The following is a 20,312-nucleotide window of genomic DNA, read 5'->3' as shown; positions in this document are numbered from 1 at the left end:
AGTTACAGTCAGTATACATCTTTTCACATAATTATATTCGACATTTGATGCGTATACAAAGTAATTTTTACAGAGTTATTTTTTAGTATAGAGCTTTCATGGACTATGATAGTTACAGAGTTCAAAGTATAAAGACTTGTAGTAACAAAAATCTTTAGCAATATACATAATGGCTGTTGTGTACAGGATAACAGTTTTCCAGCAATATGATTCAATTGCTATTATATAATATTTCTTATTTTTACATTATTACATAATATCATAATTAGAAAACACCAAATTATTAAAAATGTACTATTTAAAAATAATGTTGAAGTTAAATTTTTACATATAATAAAATATTGAAATGCAACAACTAGGACTAGAACTACACCTCCATTGTGCAAAATTACTTGTTTATTAGGGATTTGCGGTGTAGTCTAGGTGGTATTTACTACTACCGTCACGAACGCGCAGCCGTGAGGCCGGGGGCTCGACAGATCCGTGGCCGAGTATATAGCTGATGCCACTGACTCAAAAGACACCGTACTTATAAACGAGAAGCAGGACAGACGAGAGCCCCTGGGGAATAATCTTTGCGGTAATCACTTCGGATACAACGCATCCTAACTCATGCGAGCTTTTATTTATTATGTGTCCAAGACCATAATATTTCTATCTCGGAAGAGACGTATAAAAATGCTCAGAGATTCTCGGAGATGGCCATAACGTCATTAAAATGACGAGCCATAAATAGTAACCTTCTGATTCCCCGTGGGAGATGTGTTCTCTTTAGTGGAATAGCTGCACGAATGCAGCTTACCACCCAAAATTAACGTGAGTCACAAGTGAAACTCACATCCGTTCAGACATAGGGCTCAACACAAAAGTTTCAGACCACTCGCGTCATCATCACGGAACAGACATCCCGATCTGGATCTTCACAATCTCCACTGCAAACTTGATAAACCACCACCAACAACAAACGAATTTACCGCATGTTACGGATGGCTGAAGGACCGAAAACAAGGTAGGAAGCGGTATTACCATAAAATTCAAAACACACCTGCACTCCGAATGGCAAGGGTACCTTCGGCCGCAAGGTACAACTTACATCAAGCAGACCTCACAGCCATATTAAACAGCGTTATGCAACTTAGAGACTTAACAGATACCATCCATGTAATCACCGACAGTCAGCCCTCCATACATGCCATCAAATAAGAGCACAGAAATTCTCCAATAGCCCGGCAAATTCCAGATATCTTAAGCACGAGTAATAAGATATTGTCCTTTTATGGGCCAGAGGGCACAACGCCTGTGAAGGCAATGAAAGGGCCGATTTTCTAGCAAAACAGGCAACATTAGAACAAACAGGATCTCAAATGCATATACCATAGCCTAAATCAGCATTAAAGTGCAAACTGAAACAAATGGCGAATGAAAAATGCCAACGTCATTGGGGATAAGGACCACAAGGACGAAGTACATTCGAACTGCTCCTCAAGGCTGACGAAAATATTGCAATATAAACCTACTTCTTCACCTAGTACATCTCGGATAACGGCCCTTCTCCACGTATTTTTATGATCACTAAATGGCTACGTCGGATAGAGGCAAAAGGCATATGCGCGGAACGCGGAGGCCCTGAACATTACATGTTTCAGTGACCGTTAACGTCAGTCCATCACATTTGCCATCTCACCGATACTGGAATAGAATTCAGGAGATTCATCATCAAGTCCCGTGAAGTCTTTCAAAACATTAAAAATATTATTGATTTTCTACACCGCCTAGGACTGGACCTGTGTCATCCATAGCATGCAACTCAATTCTCCAAGTTCGTAAAATGCAACAATAAGAGTATCCACTCTCCATCCACACACTATGGAGAGTGCCTTCAGAAGACACACCCAATATCTTCATTTATTTAAGACAACTGTGACTGTTCTTATACGTACTCAAACTACGAACCATGAACTGATTTCATACTATGTGACAGATATATTAGTACTACGCTCTCAACACTATATAGCATGAAATGCTCATAAACTGTGTGCTGAGCGATGAACTTTTAAACTTCACACCGTGTAACAGAAAAACCAAATAAACAACGAACAACATACTATAATCCCTCTCTCCCGTCACCAACAAAGCTCCAAACAGAAACACAAAAGAAATATGTATAAACACCTGTATATAACTTATTGTATTTATCCATGCAACTGCAAAGTACCCGTGTAAAATGTATACATTATGTCAATTTTGTTTGTAATACGAATTACGCACCATTAGTTTGTAACAGGAATGTTGTAATATAAACAAATGCCCGATCATGACGTTAGTTTGCCCCGTGAGGGTGCACTTTCATAGATGGTTAGTGTAATTGGGCGTTACTACTTTTAACCATGACGATGTTTTGCTGCCCCCTGTACTTGTTTCTGATTGTAGAAGTTGCAAATTTTTTTATTAATAACTTAGCTTTTAGTAAAATATCTTATTGACCTAAATAAAAAGTGCATTTAATTTATAGTTTAAAAACAGCATATGAGCATTTGAAGCCTTATTGTAGAAAGGGGCCAAAAGATGTTTCTAACACTCTCTGTTACTTACCTGATGCATAATTCTTTGGGGTACGGCAGTGACCCTTAAAAAGTGTCGAAGACTCCTTTTATATCATTGGCATTATGCTCTATTCTTAAACATTAATTTGCATTTTACTTTTATCATACTTTTCTTAAAATAAGTGTCCGCGTGGCATAGGTAATTGGAAAGCACGTCTTGCTAGCATCGGGAAAACATGGAGTTTGAATCTCACCGAGGGCATCTCTGATTTTCCATGTTACTTGCTTCGAAATAAGCATAATGACTCTGCAAGTAGCGCCCGAACTAAAAATGTGTTTTTAAGGAATTTTCTGCTTCCATCCCAGTCGCTCTTTAAGTGGGAAAGAATTTAAGGAATTTTATGCTTTCGTGATTTAATTGAAAAGCATATCCCGCTAGCATCGGAAGGTCAGGAGCTCGAATACCAGCCAGGACCTCACTAATTTTTCATGTTCTGTGCTCCGAAGTGCTACCTTCTCTACAAAATTAACCAACGAAACTAATTTAGTTTTAAAAATTACTCGCAGACCTCTGGCTATCAACTGATGAGTTCTCAGAGATCCACGGACTAGGTTCAAAAACCAGGACTAAAGTTTAAAAACCGCTGATTTATTGTAAATTTCGGGAAAATTAATTGAAACGTAAGCTAATATTGCATTGTGTTTGCTACTTTATAGCTACATAAAATAATAAATATTAGAACTATAATATAATAATTATATAATATATATTATTTTTTTCAGCTAAAATTTTAGCAATGCAGACAGATAAGCTCCAAATTTCAGCTATTTCGTTGAAAGAAATCTTAATTTCTGCAAAACAGCGTCGTTTATTAGTTCAGAGTTAGACACGTACACAATTAGATTAGAGACAATTCAGAGTTATTTTGATACTGTACGATCTAAACGTCAGTTTTCATTAGGAAGTCCCTTACGAATACATCCATCCCTTATAAATAGATAGATGCTAGATGTGATAATGTTTACCATAAATAATCAAAGTAATCGTATTTGACTGAGCTGATGCTTGCTTGTAATTAAATAATTATCAAACAATAACTGATAAAAGTTTTTTTTTAGCTTGCTATTCACGTCTGTTTTTTATGACTGACCTTTTTTTAATGCTGCATTAATTAACGTGCTGGCAATGGGTGTTATAGTTGTAAAATATAAAGTTTTTGGACACCTACTGTTATTTATTTCTGCAGTTTCTAATGCTTTATCTTTATTTGCATAATGCAGATATGCGTCCGTAGTTAAAACTTATTTTAAATAGACTCTGTCTTTATAAAAATTGTTAGATTTTTTTTTTTTTAGTCATGCAAATATATTTGTTATCCTTTATGTATGAAAATGAAACATTACATAGAGTAGATTATTGCGAAGCGCGTGTTTGAATCTTAGTGTGAGTAGTAATTATTCTGTAGAGACATTAGGTATTTTTTGAAAATAAGAAAAATGAGCAATGCCCGCGCCGCGACTCGAACCACAGACCTCTCGAATCCGCATGCTGACCACTACACACCACGAAGGCATACGAAGAAGGCGGGAGAAATACTTTGTAATTCAAAAGATTGTATATATAAATAGAGGGTTAGAATTTCTTGTAAAGATTATATTTCTTTAGAATTAAATTAACTGTAAATAATATGCATTAAATAAATTAAGTAATTAATATATTTACAGTCTGTTCTGGTTAATTAAACAAATTAACTGCACAACTGTTAAGTTGTTCACTTGTTGATTTGAAGTTTGCTTCTCCTTGAGAACAAGCTGTTCGTCTCATTTTATTTAATCTTCTGCGACCTCAAGATCGGACAAAATTCAATTCAATTTACTTCAAGTAAAATGTTATATGTATTTCAAAAGACAGGTCTGACGTGAGCGTCTCTTCTAAGAAAGCAACTGCATAAAATACTTAAAATTGACGACAAACACAGTGTGAATTTTGTCTATTTTTTAAAGCACATATTGGCATGTAGACTGATTTGACGCGGGTGTCTCTTGCAAGTGAGCAATTGTATAAAATACTTAAAATCAACGCCGAACCAAGGGCGAATTTTATCTATTTTCAAAGCCCATATTAACATTTTTTTTTTAAAATCTGTTCTTCTGCTGCGCTTATTTAAACTTTTGTTTATGCGTACGTATATGAAGACTTATGTCTGAATTATTCCAGTTTTGTAATAAGCTGGTTAAAATTCGGAGCACTGCATTAGATCTGCATTCGGCTTTCAGTTACTAGGAGTTGCTCAGGGTTTCCTCTCATATTCTGCCTCTCTTTTGTTTAATATTTGCTGTAAATTTATTTTATGTCTTTTCCTCATAACAGTATAGTTATTTTATGAGGTCGCACGGTAATTTCTTTTTCATTTTTTTAATGTTTGTAATATTCTTTCACATTTACAAAAAAAAAAAAAAAAAAAAAAGTTTCTAAAGTCTCTTTGAAAAGATTTATCACCACACTACATCCCTAAAATGGCTTTAACTGTGCACATATACTGAAATATATTGAATATGTGAAATTAGTTTGTTCATCTCTCCTTAAGTTAAGGACTTGCAGCCTGGTGGTTACTTCATCTAGCTGTGGGAATCATCGGCCACGAGAATAATTATAATACATGAAAACAAACAAACAAAAAACCTAAATTAAAACTAGAAGTGTGGGCTCCACTTGACCGACGGGGGGGTCGACTGGAGACCCCCCCCGTTTTGATACCACTTGTAGCATGAATGGCACCCAGGAGATCGCAGAAAGTTTTAATGCGGTGCCTGTTCAGTAAGAACGTTTAGAAGGGTTCTTCATGCCGTTGGTAATGCTGTTCAGCAGTTCTTAAGATGAAATAAATTTTAGTTTTAAACATTGTTCTGGGATATTTAGTTCTGGGATATTTAGTTATTGAAGTTTTATGCTTTACAACTCGGTGGCCGGCCAAGGGCGTTATATACATGTTCACTGAGGTTAATGAAAAGACTGTTAATCCAGATGAGTTATGTTATTTTTGAATACTAAGCATCGACTAAACAAAGCATAACCTATGAAGATGTGCATTGTTGTCCATTAAATGGAATCCAGTAAAAGGTTTTCAAATCGTCTAAAAAGCTTCACATACTGATGCAGATAACATCCTACATAAATTTCAGTAGTTACAGTGCGGTTGTGAAACATATGTAGAGGGGTACGAGACTCTAACATGATATCACTTTAAAAAAGAACTCCTGCCATTTTTTTCTATTTTAACAAAGTTAAAGAGCGCCGTCGGATTTACCAGCTGTACACCCGGGGAGAATCTCTTTAAGTTAAAACAGGGCACGACAGTGAAAAATATATTGCTGCATTGTTATAGGCTTTAAGCAAGATGTTTCGTATGCCATGGCCTACAGATGTACATGTTCCGTATAGCTAATGAAAATCAAGAACTTGCCACCTTAGGTACAGGCTGGTTTCAAGTTGCAAGCGATAAACTGTTTGATTAGATAAAATAAAACCTGATACTGTTGATATTTGTAAGCAGTGCAATCGCTATGATGGTTTCGTGTCGCCGAATGCTCATGACTACATTCCTGTCTTACTGTGACTCACGGAAGACATCGATCATACTGTCCCTAAGCATATCTGTAGTTTAGAACCGATATATGTTGCATAGGGGAATATTGACTTCAAAAACACTTATATCTGAATATGGGTGATCTGTATTAATTCAGTTATCCTACAAGATGTAATGTAATGTCCTACAAGGTATAATGTAAAGGTGTAATTGTGTCCTATTTTGTTGTCTAATAATCGCCTTATTGCGGGAAAAGCAATGTAAGCACTTTTATAAGCAAAACGCTAATGGGTTTTCCAAGTCCACACTGTATGATCTGATTGAAATCTACCATTAAAAATTTTTAATTACCATTAACCTAGCAGAAGCTTTCATTATTCCTGTAAGAGAGGATAGGTAACAATGCTATTCGCTTTCTGTTTCAATAAAATTGTGTCACATATCTATCCTGGCGAATTCCTTAAATTATGCTGATGTGAAAGGTATTTTCATCCTCTTTGAATGTTGTCTTCATGGTGTAACTGGAAAGCACATCTGATTGGCAGTCGGAAAGTCCCGGATTTTGAGTTCCGGCGAGGGCACTGAGCGTTTCTTCAGTTTCTTGGCGTCGAAAACTTCTAAATGACTCTAGCAGCGCCCGAATTAAAAAGGTGGTGGACGATAATTCGTCACCACCAGGATTTGGTCTCCTTTTCGCCAGTCGTCCTTTAAGTGGGGGAAAATGTAAGGTATTTCCTCCCTCCTTACCACGTACATTCCTGATATAATACGAAAGGAGGCCCATCTATCAATCAGGAGATCCGGAGTTCGAATTCCGGCGAGGGCATTGCGCACTTTTCATGTCTTCTGCTTCCAAGTAGGATGCCTAATGTCTCTACAAGTGTGATATAAGTACATGCATAGCTCCATCATATTTGTTCAGTCTTAACAATTATATCATTTTATTGTAACAAAATTAATAGTAAGTAGTACGAAAGGCGCCTTTCTTGTTTATTTGTTGTCTTTGATGCTACATATTAATGTTGTTTTAAAACTTCTTGGATTAATTCGCTGTTGACAAGCAGAAGTTTTTATTTTAGTGGTAGTTACTATCTTAATCATTTAATGCAACCAATAAGTTAATTAATCCGTTTTTTCCAATCAGTTTTCAAACAATTGGAAAAGTATTTATAAAAGACTCTTATAATTTCTTATGCTTGAACATTCGGCTGAGATCTGGACTTTAAGAGAGTGGAATTTCTTGTGTGCAGTTCGATGGTAAATGTCAAATGCGTGTTTAAATTACTAAATTTTTATTTATATGTTACAAAATGTTTTATCAGAGCATGAATATCTACTACTAGTATATCTTTAAAAAATATCCGGTACTGTCTCTTTGAGTTTTAAGTAGAAACTTAAATGTTTTTTTTATCTTTATTTGTGGCTGCTATTTATAAGCATATTTTTTTAACTAATTTCAGGGTACTTTACAGCATTCTGGCATCACACATTTGCAAAGCTGGGGGAAGACTGGGTATTCCTTGCTGTTTTAGGAATTCTGACGTCATTACTAAGTTTTGGAATGGATTATGCAATTGCCGTATGCTTGAGAAGTATGTTCCTGTAATATATGACTTTAGCTTTCTGCTTTCGACTACATTAATAAATCATTTTTTTTTTCAAATTTTAATCTGTATCATACGGAAAGTATCATGCTAGCAGTTTTGGGTAATTTGCTCGTAATTACAATTCGGTTAGAGTTATTTAAATATATTAGTTTTCTTTCATGCTTCTTTTGCATTTTAATTTTCTACCTAAGAACAAAACTGATATTTCATGTATTTATGCACATAATTCTCTGTTTTATACATATGATACCCATATTTATATGCATAATTCTCTGCTTTATGCATACAATACACAATTCCCTGCATGTCTAGCTTGGTATAATTTGAGAAATTCAAGAAGAGAAATACCTTTTCTCGTGGATTATAAGTGTATTTAGTTTTCTTTGATATTATTTTGTTTAAATGTTCTAAAAGCTTTCTCTTTTGCACTTCACTTTGTTCAACAATGTAATTTGAGTTGTTAATATATAACTGAAGCAGTTTCAGTAACTAAACTTTCACAGAGTAAAACAGATGCCACAATGAAATTGATGTAGCAAGGGAAGGGGTAATGTAAAGTTTCTTTAACATGACACCAGGTTTCAAGCATTTGATTAGGTCACCATACGTAGCTCGATAAATATGCACACACTTATCCAGTTCATGCTGTTCTGTGTTCATCTACTGTGATCATAGCAACAGTCTTCTCTAATTTTGCCTTTTAATGTTGTGTGGCAAAGATATGATATTCAAGACAAATGCATGGTGACTTAAACTGATTGATTAGTTCAAAAAATTTTTAAATAAAACATATTTTTTGGAAATTCGATTACATCATTTTTTAACCGTTAGAAATATGGTAATTTTGCAAGGTAACTAATAAAATCTCTCAATTTAAAGATATGCCTGTCACTAAAAATACTCCTTTATTATAAGGTACTATTTTCTGCCCAAAATATGAGAAATCATAGTTTTATAGATTTGTGCCAAAATTATAAAGCTTTTGATGACAAAATGAATATTGAAACGCACGTTAGGAATAAGGAAAAGGGAGCAACGCGTGAAAAAAAAAGGTCACCATTTTATGTAACTCAAGATGCAAGACATTTTTTAACTGAAACAAAATATTTTGAAATTATTCTGGACTTGAGTCCCTCAACGTATTAATTTCGGAATTAAAATATTGATATGATTAATTTAATATTAAGTTGTAATAAAGACGTAAATCTTACTGACATTTCTTAACGCATTTTGAATCTGAAACAACATATGGCTGTCTGTAAGGCTCACAGTAACATATGGCCGGCACATAACATAAGTCTCTTTGTCGGACACCTTGCTAAAAATTTCCAAGAAATGCTCGGGAAAGTTAAATGTACCACGTCCTGGCAATAAAAACTGTGAAGGTGTGAGCGGGCGAGGTTCACCCAGCTCGTTGCTCTCGCATATTAAAGGTCTTTTATTTAACACACACTCGAGTTCAGTTAATATTGTAGAAAGCTCTTCGAAAGTCAGTAATGCTCTCCCTAAGATTTTCTTCAGAGGTTCCTTGATGCTTCTCATCAGAACCTTCCCACCCTTCCCACCATGGGGAACGCTCAGGTATGAATTTCCATGTTATCTCTGGATGTCAAGAAATCTTGGCTCTGCTCTGATTCTTTTAAATCCTTTAATTATTTCACATGTGCTGCAGAAATTCTTGGCATTATCTGAATAAATCACTTTGCAGCTCCCTCTTCTTGCTAAAAAACGTCGTAATGAAAAAATGAAACTTTTTGCTGACATATCTGAAATCACTTCAATGTGTACAGCACGAGTGACGGCGCATGTAAATGAGACTATGTACACCATTTGTGGATATCCGCTTTTTCTCTAATAGTAACCGCTCCCGTTAAGTCGATGCCTACAACTGTGAAAGGATTACTTTGGACTACACGATCTCTTGGTAACTGACCCGTTAACTGTTTGGTGGGCTTCACTGCGAACTTTTTACACACCAGGCAAGCGTTAACCCTTCGCGCCGACTGTCACGTATACGTGCCAGCAACGAACACACTTATCTACCGGCCGACACGCAGGCATGCCAGAGCATTGTTGCGTTTACTACCGAATGTCACGTATTTGTGCCAGTACCTTGGAACGTTTTTCAAACTATAATTTCTGCCACAAGATGGCACTGTATGTCCATATGGTTTCAGATACATGTACATTAGGCCTTCTACTCGAAATGAGAGAAGCATGACTCACATACACGTGTTTTTGATTATATAAACAAACGAGGAACTAAATGTTTCCGAATGGCGTTATTTATGACGTCTCTTTAAATCGCACTTTATTCGCACGTGGTAGTTGTTTATTGTAAGTAGAAGTTTTATATGCGCTAAAATGTTGAGTATTTCGGTTTACCGTTCAGTTTTTAGAAAATAATTAGATCTTGTTAGACGTGAATTCTTTCTGTTTTTACCGTTTCAATGACGAAGCGTCGAAAATGTTTAACAGAGCATGAAATAGCAGAAATGATGCAAAATATTTCAGATATTGATTCTGAAATTCTGATATTCTGATATTGATTCTGAAAGATTAACTGAAAGACATTTTCCAAAACTTTGTTCAGAAGAGACTGATAAAAAAATGGGACGACGATGCTTCGTTTGTTCACATTCCCGGAAAAATCCTCCAAAACGGCAAATGAGTTATTACGAGTTCAAGGAATGTAACGTAGGACTGTGTGTAGATCCCTGTTTTCAAATTTTTCATACGAAAAGAGAATTTTTAGTAATATATTTAGTTTTCAGATGTATAATGTTAAAAGTCATAAAATGGTGAGTAATTAAAATAAAATGTGTAAAATATGCATTTAAACAAGAAATAAGGTAATTAAAGTATATATATATATATAAATATTTATAAAGCATAAGCCGTTTAAATACTGTATAAAGCATTATTAAACAATGCGTTGATACTTCGGAGATTTCATGGATTTAGGCTTAGTAGCAAAAAAGTCCCCGGCCCTGGAGAGACGCTCGCGGAAGACACTGCCGGCCTCCGCGATAAGCGCGCCTTTTCGCTACCCGGCTCGAAGGGGTTTGCGAACTTTTTACACACAAGGCAAGCGTTAATAACTTTCTTTACTACTTGTCTTCCTTTAGGTATCCAAAATTTATTCCTGACTTTGGACAACGTTGCCATAACTCCTGAATGGAATACTTTTATGTGTTCACTAAATATCACTAGTTAGGTGAACTTCGTTTTCGGCAGAATAATGGGATGTTTTTCGCCATCTATTAATTCTGCTTGTTTCAAACGACCTCTGACACGCAAAATACCTCTATTGTCCAGATATGGTGCTAAACTGTAAAGCTTAGAATTTGGTGTTATTAGATTACTCCTCTCTAGTTGTTAAATATCCGAAAAATAATTCTCTCTCTGGACTTGTTTTATCCAGTGATCTCCAATACAGTAAGAAGACCTTCTTCACAGGTACGTTTTCTTAGCTTGGCGACAAACCGATTTACCCAAGCTGTAACTCTCAATAACTTTTCCAGACTGCTGAATTTGATAATGCTTAACGTAGTTTCTCCTTCTGGAACCGTCACCTGAACGTAAGTGCTTAAACATTCCAAATTTTGAGTATCAGTTTCTACTTTAAACTTCTGCTCAGGCCATAGATATTCAGAATCTTTCAACCATGATGGACCATGCCACCAATTATTATCTTTCACTAATGCATTTGCTGTTTCACCACGAGTTAATTTATCTGCTGGGTTTTCCGACCCTGGACAATATTTCCACTTATCAGGCGAATTACACTCTTGTATTTCTGAAACTCTATTCAACACAAACTGCTTCCACTCACGCGCTGACCCCTTTATCCACCACAAGCAAATTTCTGAGTCCGTCCACAGAACTAGCCTACCTACCAAATCCTGGAAACATTTTCAATAAATATTTCCCTATCCTAGCTGCAACTACAGCTCCCATCAATTCCAACCTAGGGAGGGACAACTTTTTTAACGGAGCTATCCTACTCTTCGACATTATAAACGAGGTACATACTTCTCCTCTCTTATTCTTATATCTAAAATATGCCACCGCTCCATATGCCACTACTGACGCATCACTGAAAATGTGAATTTCAACCGAATGACCTTTGGAAAGTAGTACCTCTCTAATTCCTCTTTCGCAACTGCTGCAATTAAATACCATTCGCACTTGAATGTTTTTTTTATCTTTACGTACCACTGCTCGGAATGGCATAAATTATCCCTCTCTCGCCTCTCTCGTATCCTCACACTCATGAATCATGTTGTTTTGTGTCTGAAATTTAATTATTTCCATAAACTGTTCCCTCACAAAGCTGTTACTTTTTAACTCTCGCCATACCCTTTCGAACTGCCTTTTCGCTAACCCAAAATTATTTTCCAAGTGCTCTGGACTCCTATCCCACAACAAGCGAGCCTCATACCTCCCGTCTACATATTTCAAATCCTCTTCAAATGGTTTAATTATTCGCTTATCGGCAGCGCTCCTTTCCGACGCGCACTCAGAAATTCCTAGACTTCCCATCTCCCAAGCTGATGAATCTATCCTGATATTTTTCTATCTCCCAAAGCTGACGAATCTGTTCTGATATTTTTAATTCCTCTTCCGAATCGATGTGTATAAACGAACCGGTGGAGTCTGACCCTGAACTGCGCTTCTTACTCTCTCCCCCCAGTCTACCACTCAACGTCCAAACGAATATGCGTGCAATTCTAAATAGTCTGTTTAACGATGCGTTTTCCCCGTTAAAATGCAGTTCAAATAATCATTCCCAATTAAAATTTGTACCTCTGCCACTTCACTATCGCAGCTGTCGGATAAGTCAAATCCTTCTTGGCGAAGCTTGTTCATAATTTTTTGCAGATGGCCTGGGTAATACATTGGAACGGGCCTGGGTAATGCGGTTTTTACTTCAAGTGCTTCGATGATTAGAGTGAACCCGATCTTATTTTTTAAAGAAAGTCTTTTCATTTTAAACTCTCGTACTGGCGGATTCGAAGATGCAAATGTATGAATTCTTAATCTTTCTCTACTAATAGTTCGTAAACTTGCTTCCTAGAAATAGACTGACAAACATAAGATCTTTCGGAAGCAGAATCACTTAACAACCTAACATTAAATGTGGAATTATTTCCGAGTAGTTGGCCCCTCAATGTTTGATAATAAATCACGTCATTAGGAATTTGCTTGCTCAGTGTTTCGAGGAATAGTGAATTAACATTTGTCTCTTTTGGTATGCTCGCAGCATTTTTTATAAATTTATTTTCTTGCACATTTGCGTCACACAGGCTCTCTAAATGCGACATAAATTTGCAGATATTACATTTAACCCACTTCGCCTTACAAAACGGTTTTTTGTGACCTTCTTTTAAACAGCGCTTTGCGCTTAAATAGATTGTATAACGCTTTGTGTTTCTCTGAAATACTTAAGTCGCAGTCTTTCGAGAGGTAAGATTTAAGACAAAAGTCGCACATATACCTTTCGACAGATGTATTAAGCGTCGCCGCTGATACCATTTTCTTTTTAATTGGAGCAACACTCTTACGATAGTTGTCGGTATTTCTTTCGCTTGATTTCGAAAGTGTTTGTTGATTAAAACCCAGAGTTAATGACTTTTCGCAGGCTTCTACTTCTCTCTTTAGAAACAACAATAAATCTGACCGACCTTTTGCTCCGTACTAAACTGTAACCCTAAATCTTGCGGTATATACTTATATAAAATAGGAAATAATAGATTGACATAAGAATTAAAATTAATATCTAATGTCTCTAAACTTCTTGTTTAAACCGTTATTTAATCACATAGATTTCTTAAACTGGATACATCACTTGAACGACGTACTGGCTCCAAAGCTAGGAGAACGTTCATATGCGCGCTAACTAATATTTCTTTTTTCCCAAATTTTTCAGTTAAGATTTCGATGGCCTTTATATAGTTTTCTCCTATTAATGGCAATCCGCTTATAGCTTTTGCAGCTGAACCAGTGAGTAAAGATCTTAAATAGTTAAATTTCTCAACATCTTGAAGCGTATTGTTTTCGTGAATGGCAGCTTTATACTGAGCCCAAAATTCAGTAAATTTACATAAATCGCCGCTGAAAGTTTCTAAAGAAATGCGAGGTAATTTAGTATTATAATTAGTTTTGATTTCCGAAACTTGTGAAGTTGTTCCGGTTTTACCGACATTTTGAATATATCTATTGACTTTCGATTTACATCTAATGATTGATTCGCTGTATTCTAAACAATGTTCTACTTCTGTCTCTCATTCTTGGATAGTTCTTTGAGCATTAATAACTTCATCGTATTTTAACAAGCTAGTTTCTCTCTCGATTAACACTGAAAGCGATTCCTGCAACACTTCTAGGTTCGGATTCTCGCTTTGCAATTCCTCTTCCAATTTCCTTAATAATTTTGTTACACTGGTATGAACCGAACCTCTAATTTTTCTCTTTCTCTCGATAGTTTCTTCAAAACTCATTTTCAAAGATAAATTGCATGCAGATAAAAGTGAAATGACTCATTTTCTGGCCTGATGCTACCAAAAACTTGCTGTATGTAATAACTTACTCAATATTCCATACGCGGCATCGGTGGATCTTGATATGTTATGATATCAAATAAAGACACTTTCCTTTAACTAAATCTATTTATGAAGAGAAGACTATGCACAAGTATTGTATATAGATTACAGGATATCTAGTTTATACCACTCTCAACCTTTTAACTCTCTCTGGTGAAAACTTTTAATTAGCTACACATACGGACGGCGCAGCGCCCTCTATCTCTTTTTCTACAATTGCTAATACGATTTTTGTTAAATAATAATTAATACTTCGATTAAATAATGTGAGTAATAGAAAAGTGTTGACTTTACGCGAGAATCATAAGTGTAGTTTGCTAAAAGTATGATGCGGGAGGCGAAAGTTAAACCGATAATGAATTAATGGATGACTTCAGAGGTTAGGTTAGGTTATTTAATTACGGCAAAACCTCGAGGTTGTGGAGGACTTTCTAAGGGAAACTGGCTCGTATCCACGTTACACATGATGACTTCAGAGGAATAAAAAAGGTTATTTTAGTCGTTAACATTACTGTGTATGTTTAAGCTGTAAATGTTTTCTTCCTTTACTGTAGAAAAAGTTTCATGAACGTAAATTTTGTGTTTATCAGATGGCAATGTGCTTTAATCTGGTGATAAGATAAGTGTTTCCTTTTCGGACAAAACGATCAGCAAGATGACACTTCTTATCTAAAATCGATAATGACTTTAAGAAATAAAAAAACGTTTGAGCATGCTTGCTAAACATTTAAAATTTGTCAATAGTGTGAAAATTTTAGTATTCGTATGAATGAGCTTTGAAAAAACGCTGTAAAACAGTTTAATGGTATCAGTGTTTGCCTAAAAATAATTGCACAGAATCCTCTCCTCCTTGTATTTGGTACAAAGATTCATGATGAGATAGTAAGAAAATCTAGTCCTGAACCGCTCGGCCGCTGGTGGGCAAAGAATGTTGGTCGCCGAGAGGATAAATGCAGAGAATCCTGGTAGCTGGCCTTGGTTTCGATAGTTGCGTGTTTGAGGTCTTCAGTATGTTTGAATAATTCCTACTTCGCATAGGAAGTCCTTCATGAAAGCCGATAGATTTGAAGTCCACTATCGTTATTAATTATCCAGTTGGTCAATGAAAAGAATTAAAAATAATGCAAAGTTTAAAATGATATGTTAAATTAAAATTCACATGATAAAAATTATGGAGCAAGTGCGAAAGGAAGTAGTAATTAATGAATTAACAGGCCCTTGTAAATAGAAGTGCTCTTGAAGGGGAAAAAAAAAAAGATGATTTAAAAGGAAGATACGTTAAAAATTAGAATTTCTGAAAATTTCTCTGTTAAAGGCATCCTATTGTGACAGGAAAGGAACTAATACTTGCGGAGAAAAGTGAAACGAGACTTACAAACTTATCAGGTTTAAGAAACAAATATTACATGAGTCATATGAACAAATAAACGAACAATAAAGAAACTGAAATTCGAAGGGCATTACAAATTAAACTGGAAATGACATTAAAAGCTAAATGAAATTAGCAGTAATAATACGAAATTATACAAAAAAAAAAAAAAAAATAAAAAAATAAAAAATAAAAAATAAAAATAAAAATAAATAAATAAATAAATTAAAATAAAAATTAAATACAAGGAAAATTTTGAAGTTAAATAAGAGAAAGACAAGACAATAAAAATCTGGAATGTAGTAAGGAAATGGGATTTAAAATAACAGCATGATATTTTAAAGAAAAAGAATTCAAATTCAAACACTTCAGAGACTTTCACAATGCGTATGCAATTCTAAGTTACTAAGGCAATTAGAAATTAACAAAGTGAGAGGTGTAAAAATGCATGAAAAAAATAAAGCTTCTGAAATTAAGTTTGGTAATCGAGTAAGGTAAAAGAAATTGATTTAAGAAAATACGATTGAAATCAGAATTACGGTCAAAAAGTATTAATGAGAGTTTTAAAACGTTTGTTTTGCAGTGTCTTAATTCCTCTTACATCATCTCGTAATCAATGATTATTTCGTTGTATATTTCCCATTTTCCATGCTTTGTCAGACGGCTGACTTCACTCCTGCCGGTACAGCCTTATTGGGCATGTGCACTTCCTCGAATAGAACGCCTTTTTCACTATATATGTTTCAGCTCTTGAAATATTTTTTTTTAACCATTTGCTTTTTCTTTGCAGCTCGCATTTGGTTATACCGTGATTTAGCTAAGCATCCTGTTTTACAGTATTTGGCTTGGATAGCATTCCCTTTGACGCTAATTCTATTTTCATCTGGTTTTGTACATATGATTGCGCCACAAGCAATAGGTATAATCAGTTTTCCTTTTTCATAAACAATTTTTTCGTACTTATTTGCTTATATGTTTTCGTATAGTATGATAATATCCTGAATTTCATTAGTCGAGCTCTTTATTTAGAGCAGTTTCCATTTTTGACTAAAATTACTTAAAATTTCTGGTAAAAATAGATTAATGTAATTTGACTTGTTATTATATACTACAAAGTAAAAAGCTAAGCTGCTACAAAATAAATAAATAAAATAATAATGATTATAGTAATAATAATAATAAATAAAAAATAAAAGTAATATTTTTTTCTAGTTGCCTGTTAATAATATCTAAAGTTCACTGCATTAAACCTTCTAATACAAGTCTTCATATAGCTGTAATCTAGAAAATTCCTGAAGTGTGAATATGGTAATTCAATATCGGATTCTTGGTTGGAATCTATTAATTTAATTTCTGAAGCTGTTATGCTGTGGACTATTTTACCGCTGAATTGGTTGACATTGTCGAATTTCAGGTATGTTTAAAGTTTAGAGAATGTGAACATATTAATCAACTTTTAGCGCACATATTAATCAACTTTTAGCAAACTATATAAATTTATTAAAAACTGATTCATGGATGATCATAACATGTAAAAGCTGCTTAAAAATATCTCAGCTTTGGACATTCATCTTAAATCTTTATCTTGTAAAGGAGTAGCATTAAAGTAAAAATAGTAGCAACTTGTAGTCATAAAAGGTACAGTCAAGCATCTCGATTGTGACCACCTTCAATAGACAACAGTCTATGAAAGTGGCCAGTATTGTTGAGAATATGGTAAAACATGAGTATTTTCTCAAAGGCGTCTTTTTTTGTAAAGATCAAAATCGTATGGAACTGCGGGCGTTCGTTTTAGGGAGGTTTAACTGTATTTGAATAAGCAGACTTATCAAGGCCAGCAAGTGTTAAATTGTGAATTGCATGTAAGATCTGAGTTAAAAGAATGTATACTATTAATTAGCTTTTAATGAATTATATATACTAATTCATGGCAGACTATAATATAAAAAAGCTGATTATAAAATCTCAGTTGTGGAAATTCATCCGAAATCTGAATCAAGTAAAGCTGCACAGAATGATCGCATTCCCCGATGCGTGCTTTTATGGTATAAGTCAGCGGTTCTCAACCTTTTGGCTTACGCTTACCATCTAAACAAAAATTAAAAACCTTTAGTGCCACTACAAAGTACTACTATCACCACCACTCTTGGACAAAGCTCAGATCGCATAAATTTACGAGTATTAGAGAATAAACTCAATCAGGATGTTGGGGTTTTAATTTTTGAATTTAATAGTTGAAAATACTTTGCTTCTTTGCGTACCACCTGTTTTTCTCTTGCGTACCACCGGTTGAGAACCCCTAGTATAAGTAGTTGTTACTTCCTGCTAACTGGAAGTGGCTCAAATATCTTTATAGTAAATGTAGCAACCAAACTTAATTGTAAAATGTAAAGTGAAACGTTTCATGACGACTACTTCTTATCGACGACGATTTTAAAAAGTGACAAATATTTCGGAGAGTGTTAGTAAATGTAGTTGTTAATTACTATTTATCTATGGCGATTATTTTCAAAGAAGTCCAAAATTGTGTGGAACGATGGATGGCCGTCTTAGGAAAGTTTCAGTATATTTAGACAAGTGCACTTATCACAGCTGAGTATAAAAGCTAAGTGAAATCTTTCGCTCTGTTATGGGATCGTAACGTTTTGAGTGAGTATTCTGTTGTTATTTCAACAGCACTAAGCTCATAGGCACCAACGGCGCAACATACGTTAGCGAACCATTAAAGTTGACAATGGCACACTGAACAGTTGTCCTCAAACGTTGTACGACTATTGTGATAATGCTGCATAGCCTGTCACTGTCATAGAGATCAGGTGTCCTATTCATCCTATGCTGATGTAAAATTTCGTGGTTCACTGCTAGGTTTGCGACTTGACTTGGTTCTCTTAAGCACATTGCTTCCACACACTCAGCACTGATGAGACATTATACCCCATACGAAACTGCGATTTCACGAGAGGAAAATTTTCCTTTTCGCAGACCAGTTCCTCTCCCCTTTTTTCAAACGGCTTTAACTTTTGTATTGAACCGTTTATCGTCAACAAGGCATCGTGACTAGTCATGAAACGTTTTCCGCTGGTAGATAACGAAACACTACTTTTAACGTTCTGGTAAAACATTCAATGTATACGGCTAACGCGGCAACTCCATAGAGAGCAGCTGAGCCCTTGTATGCACTATCACCCTAAAATTCTAATTATTTGCATATCATAGGCTGCTTTGGATTTCTTATAAGTTTCAATTTATTCGCATGATTCCTTTAAAATGTTTTAATCTTCGCAAGCAGGAGTGTAGTTCTGTTGTAAACGTTTTTGGCAGTTACTTTATGGTATCACATGCATGAATGTTTCCTAATGTACAATAATGCTAATAGTAGCTCCATCAAATCATTATGCAGGCTTTTTAGTATTTAATCCAGTTCTAGTTAGAAGAAGTTTGCCTTAAAATCCTCTCAGTCTTAATACATTTATCATATAATTTTTTAAATATATTTTCTTTTTTACGCTTTTAGGTTCAGGCATTCCTGAAATGAAAACTATTTTAAGGGGTGTGGTTCTGAAGGAGTACCTCACCTTCAGGACTTTAATTTCAAAAGTCGTAGGCTTAACATGTTCATTAGGAAGTGGTTTACCTATTGGCAAAGAGGTAGGATTGCCGTCTAAGTCTTTTATATTTGTTATATCTATTGAAAGATTTTTATTACCTAGTTAGTTTGAAATATCTTAATTTAACTATATACAGTGTACTTACTCTCTATTATCCGGGCAAGTGCTGGCGAGTAGGTCACGGATAATTGAAAAACATGGATAATCCTAATTATACAATTTTCATGTATATTGAATGCATTTATTGCTTAAAAAATCAGCAATTTTACTTTGCTTTTAAGAACATTTAAATATTTGTCGAATTTCTCCGCGTATTTTCCGATTTGCTATTTTATCGTTGTATTCGAATTGACAAGTCCAACAGAGTTTCAACAAAAGTCATTGTTGTCTCTCGTGAGGAATGTAATTTTCAATATCGCTGTCTGACTGCTTTGCTTTTTGTGACATTTGAAACGATATCCGCATCCTCAAGCACTGAAAAGGCGGCTCAGTCAAATCACCATATAAACGTTCCTCGATGTTTTCTCGATCGACATTTTCGAAGAATTTCACATTTTCACTTCCTCACAATTAGATAAATCCGCAAATGCAAAAAGAATTGTACTAGGTAATCATTGAAACTAAACCTAAACACGCATTTCAGCGGTTTTTGGATCATGCACGGATATGTGCGTTTTTTTTTTTTTTTTTTTTTTTTTTTTTTTTTTTTACATATTTTCGCGCATAGCGTTGAATGTGCATGCGTGGGTAACGCCACGCAAGGACAAACCGGATAATCCGCACCTGGATACTCGAGAATACACTGTATTTGTTACTTCTTATTGCTTTTAACTTATTAATACTTTTTTTTTATTTTATGTGCTAGTGAAAACTTTCTTTTACTTACTTAATTTCATATTTGTGTTTCAGGGGCCCTTTGTACATGTTGCAAGTATAGTTGCTACCCTTCTTAGCAAGTTAGTTACTTCTTTCAAAGGAATATATGAAGTTAGT

The 20,312-nt window shown here is 35.0% G+C and overlaps 1 protein-coding gene across 1 annotated transcript in view; it reads left to right on the top strand.

Moving 5' to 3' along the window:
• Window positions 1-20,312, top strand: part of LOC118184277 (chloride channel protein 2-like) — a 266,024-nt gene that overhangs the window by 67,375 nt on the left and 178,337 nt on the right. Inside the window, exons 3-6 of the mRNA XM_085809271.1 lie at window positions 7,591-7,722; window positions 16,502-16,630; window positions 19,226-19,359; window positions 20,229-20,306. Coding sequence (XP_085665397.1) covers window positions 7,591-7,722; window positions 16,502-16,630; window positions 19,226-19,359; window positions 20,229-20,306 — 473 coding nt within the window. The remainder of the gene's footprint in view (window positions 1-7,590; window positions 7,723-16,501; window positions 16,631-19,225; window positions 19,360-20,228; window positions 20,307-20,312) is intronic.

The sequence above is a fragment of the Stegodyphus dumicola genome, chromosome X2 (genome assembly GCF_044657685.1).
Source record: "Stegodyphus dumicola isolate Sdum_Otavi_A_Nest chromosome X2, ASM4465768v1".
Classification (NCBI taxonomy): domain Eukaryota; kingdom Metazoa; phylum Arthropoda; class Arachnida; order Araneae; family Eresidae; genus Stegodyphus; species Stegodyphus dumicola.
The sequence above is the reverse complement of the archived record's forward strand: the minus strand, read 5'-3'. Positions and strand labels throughout refer to the sequence as shown.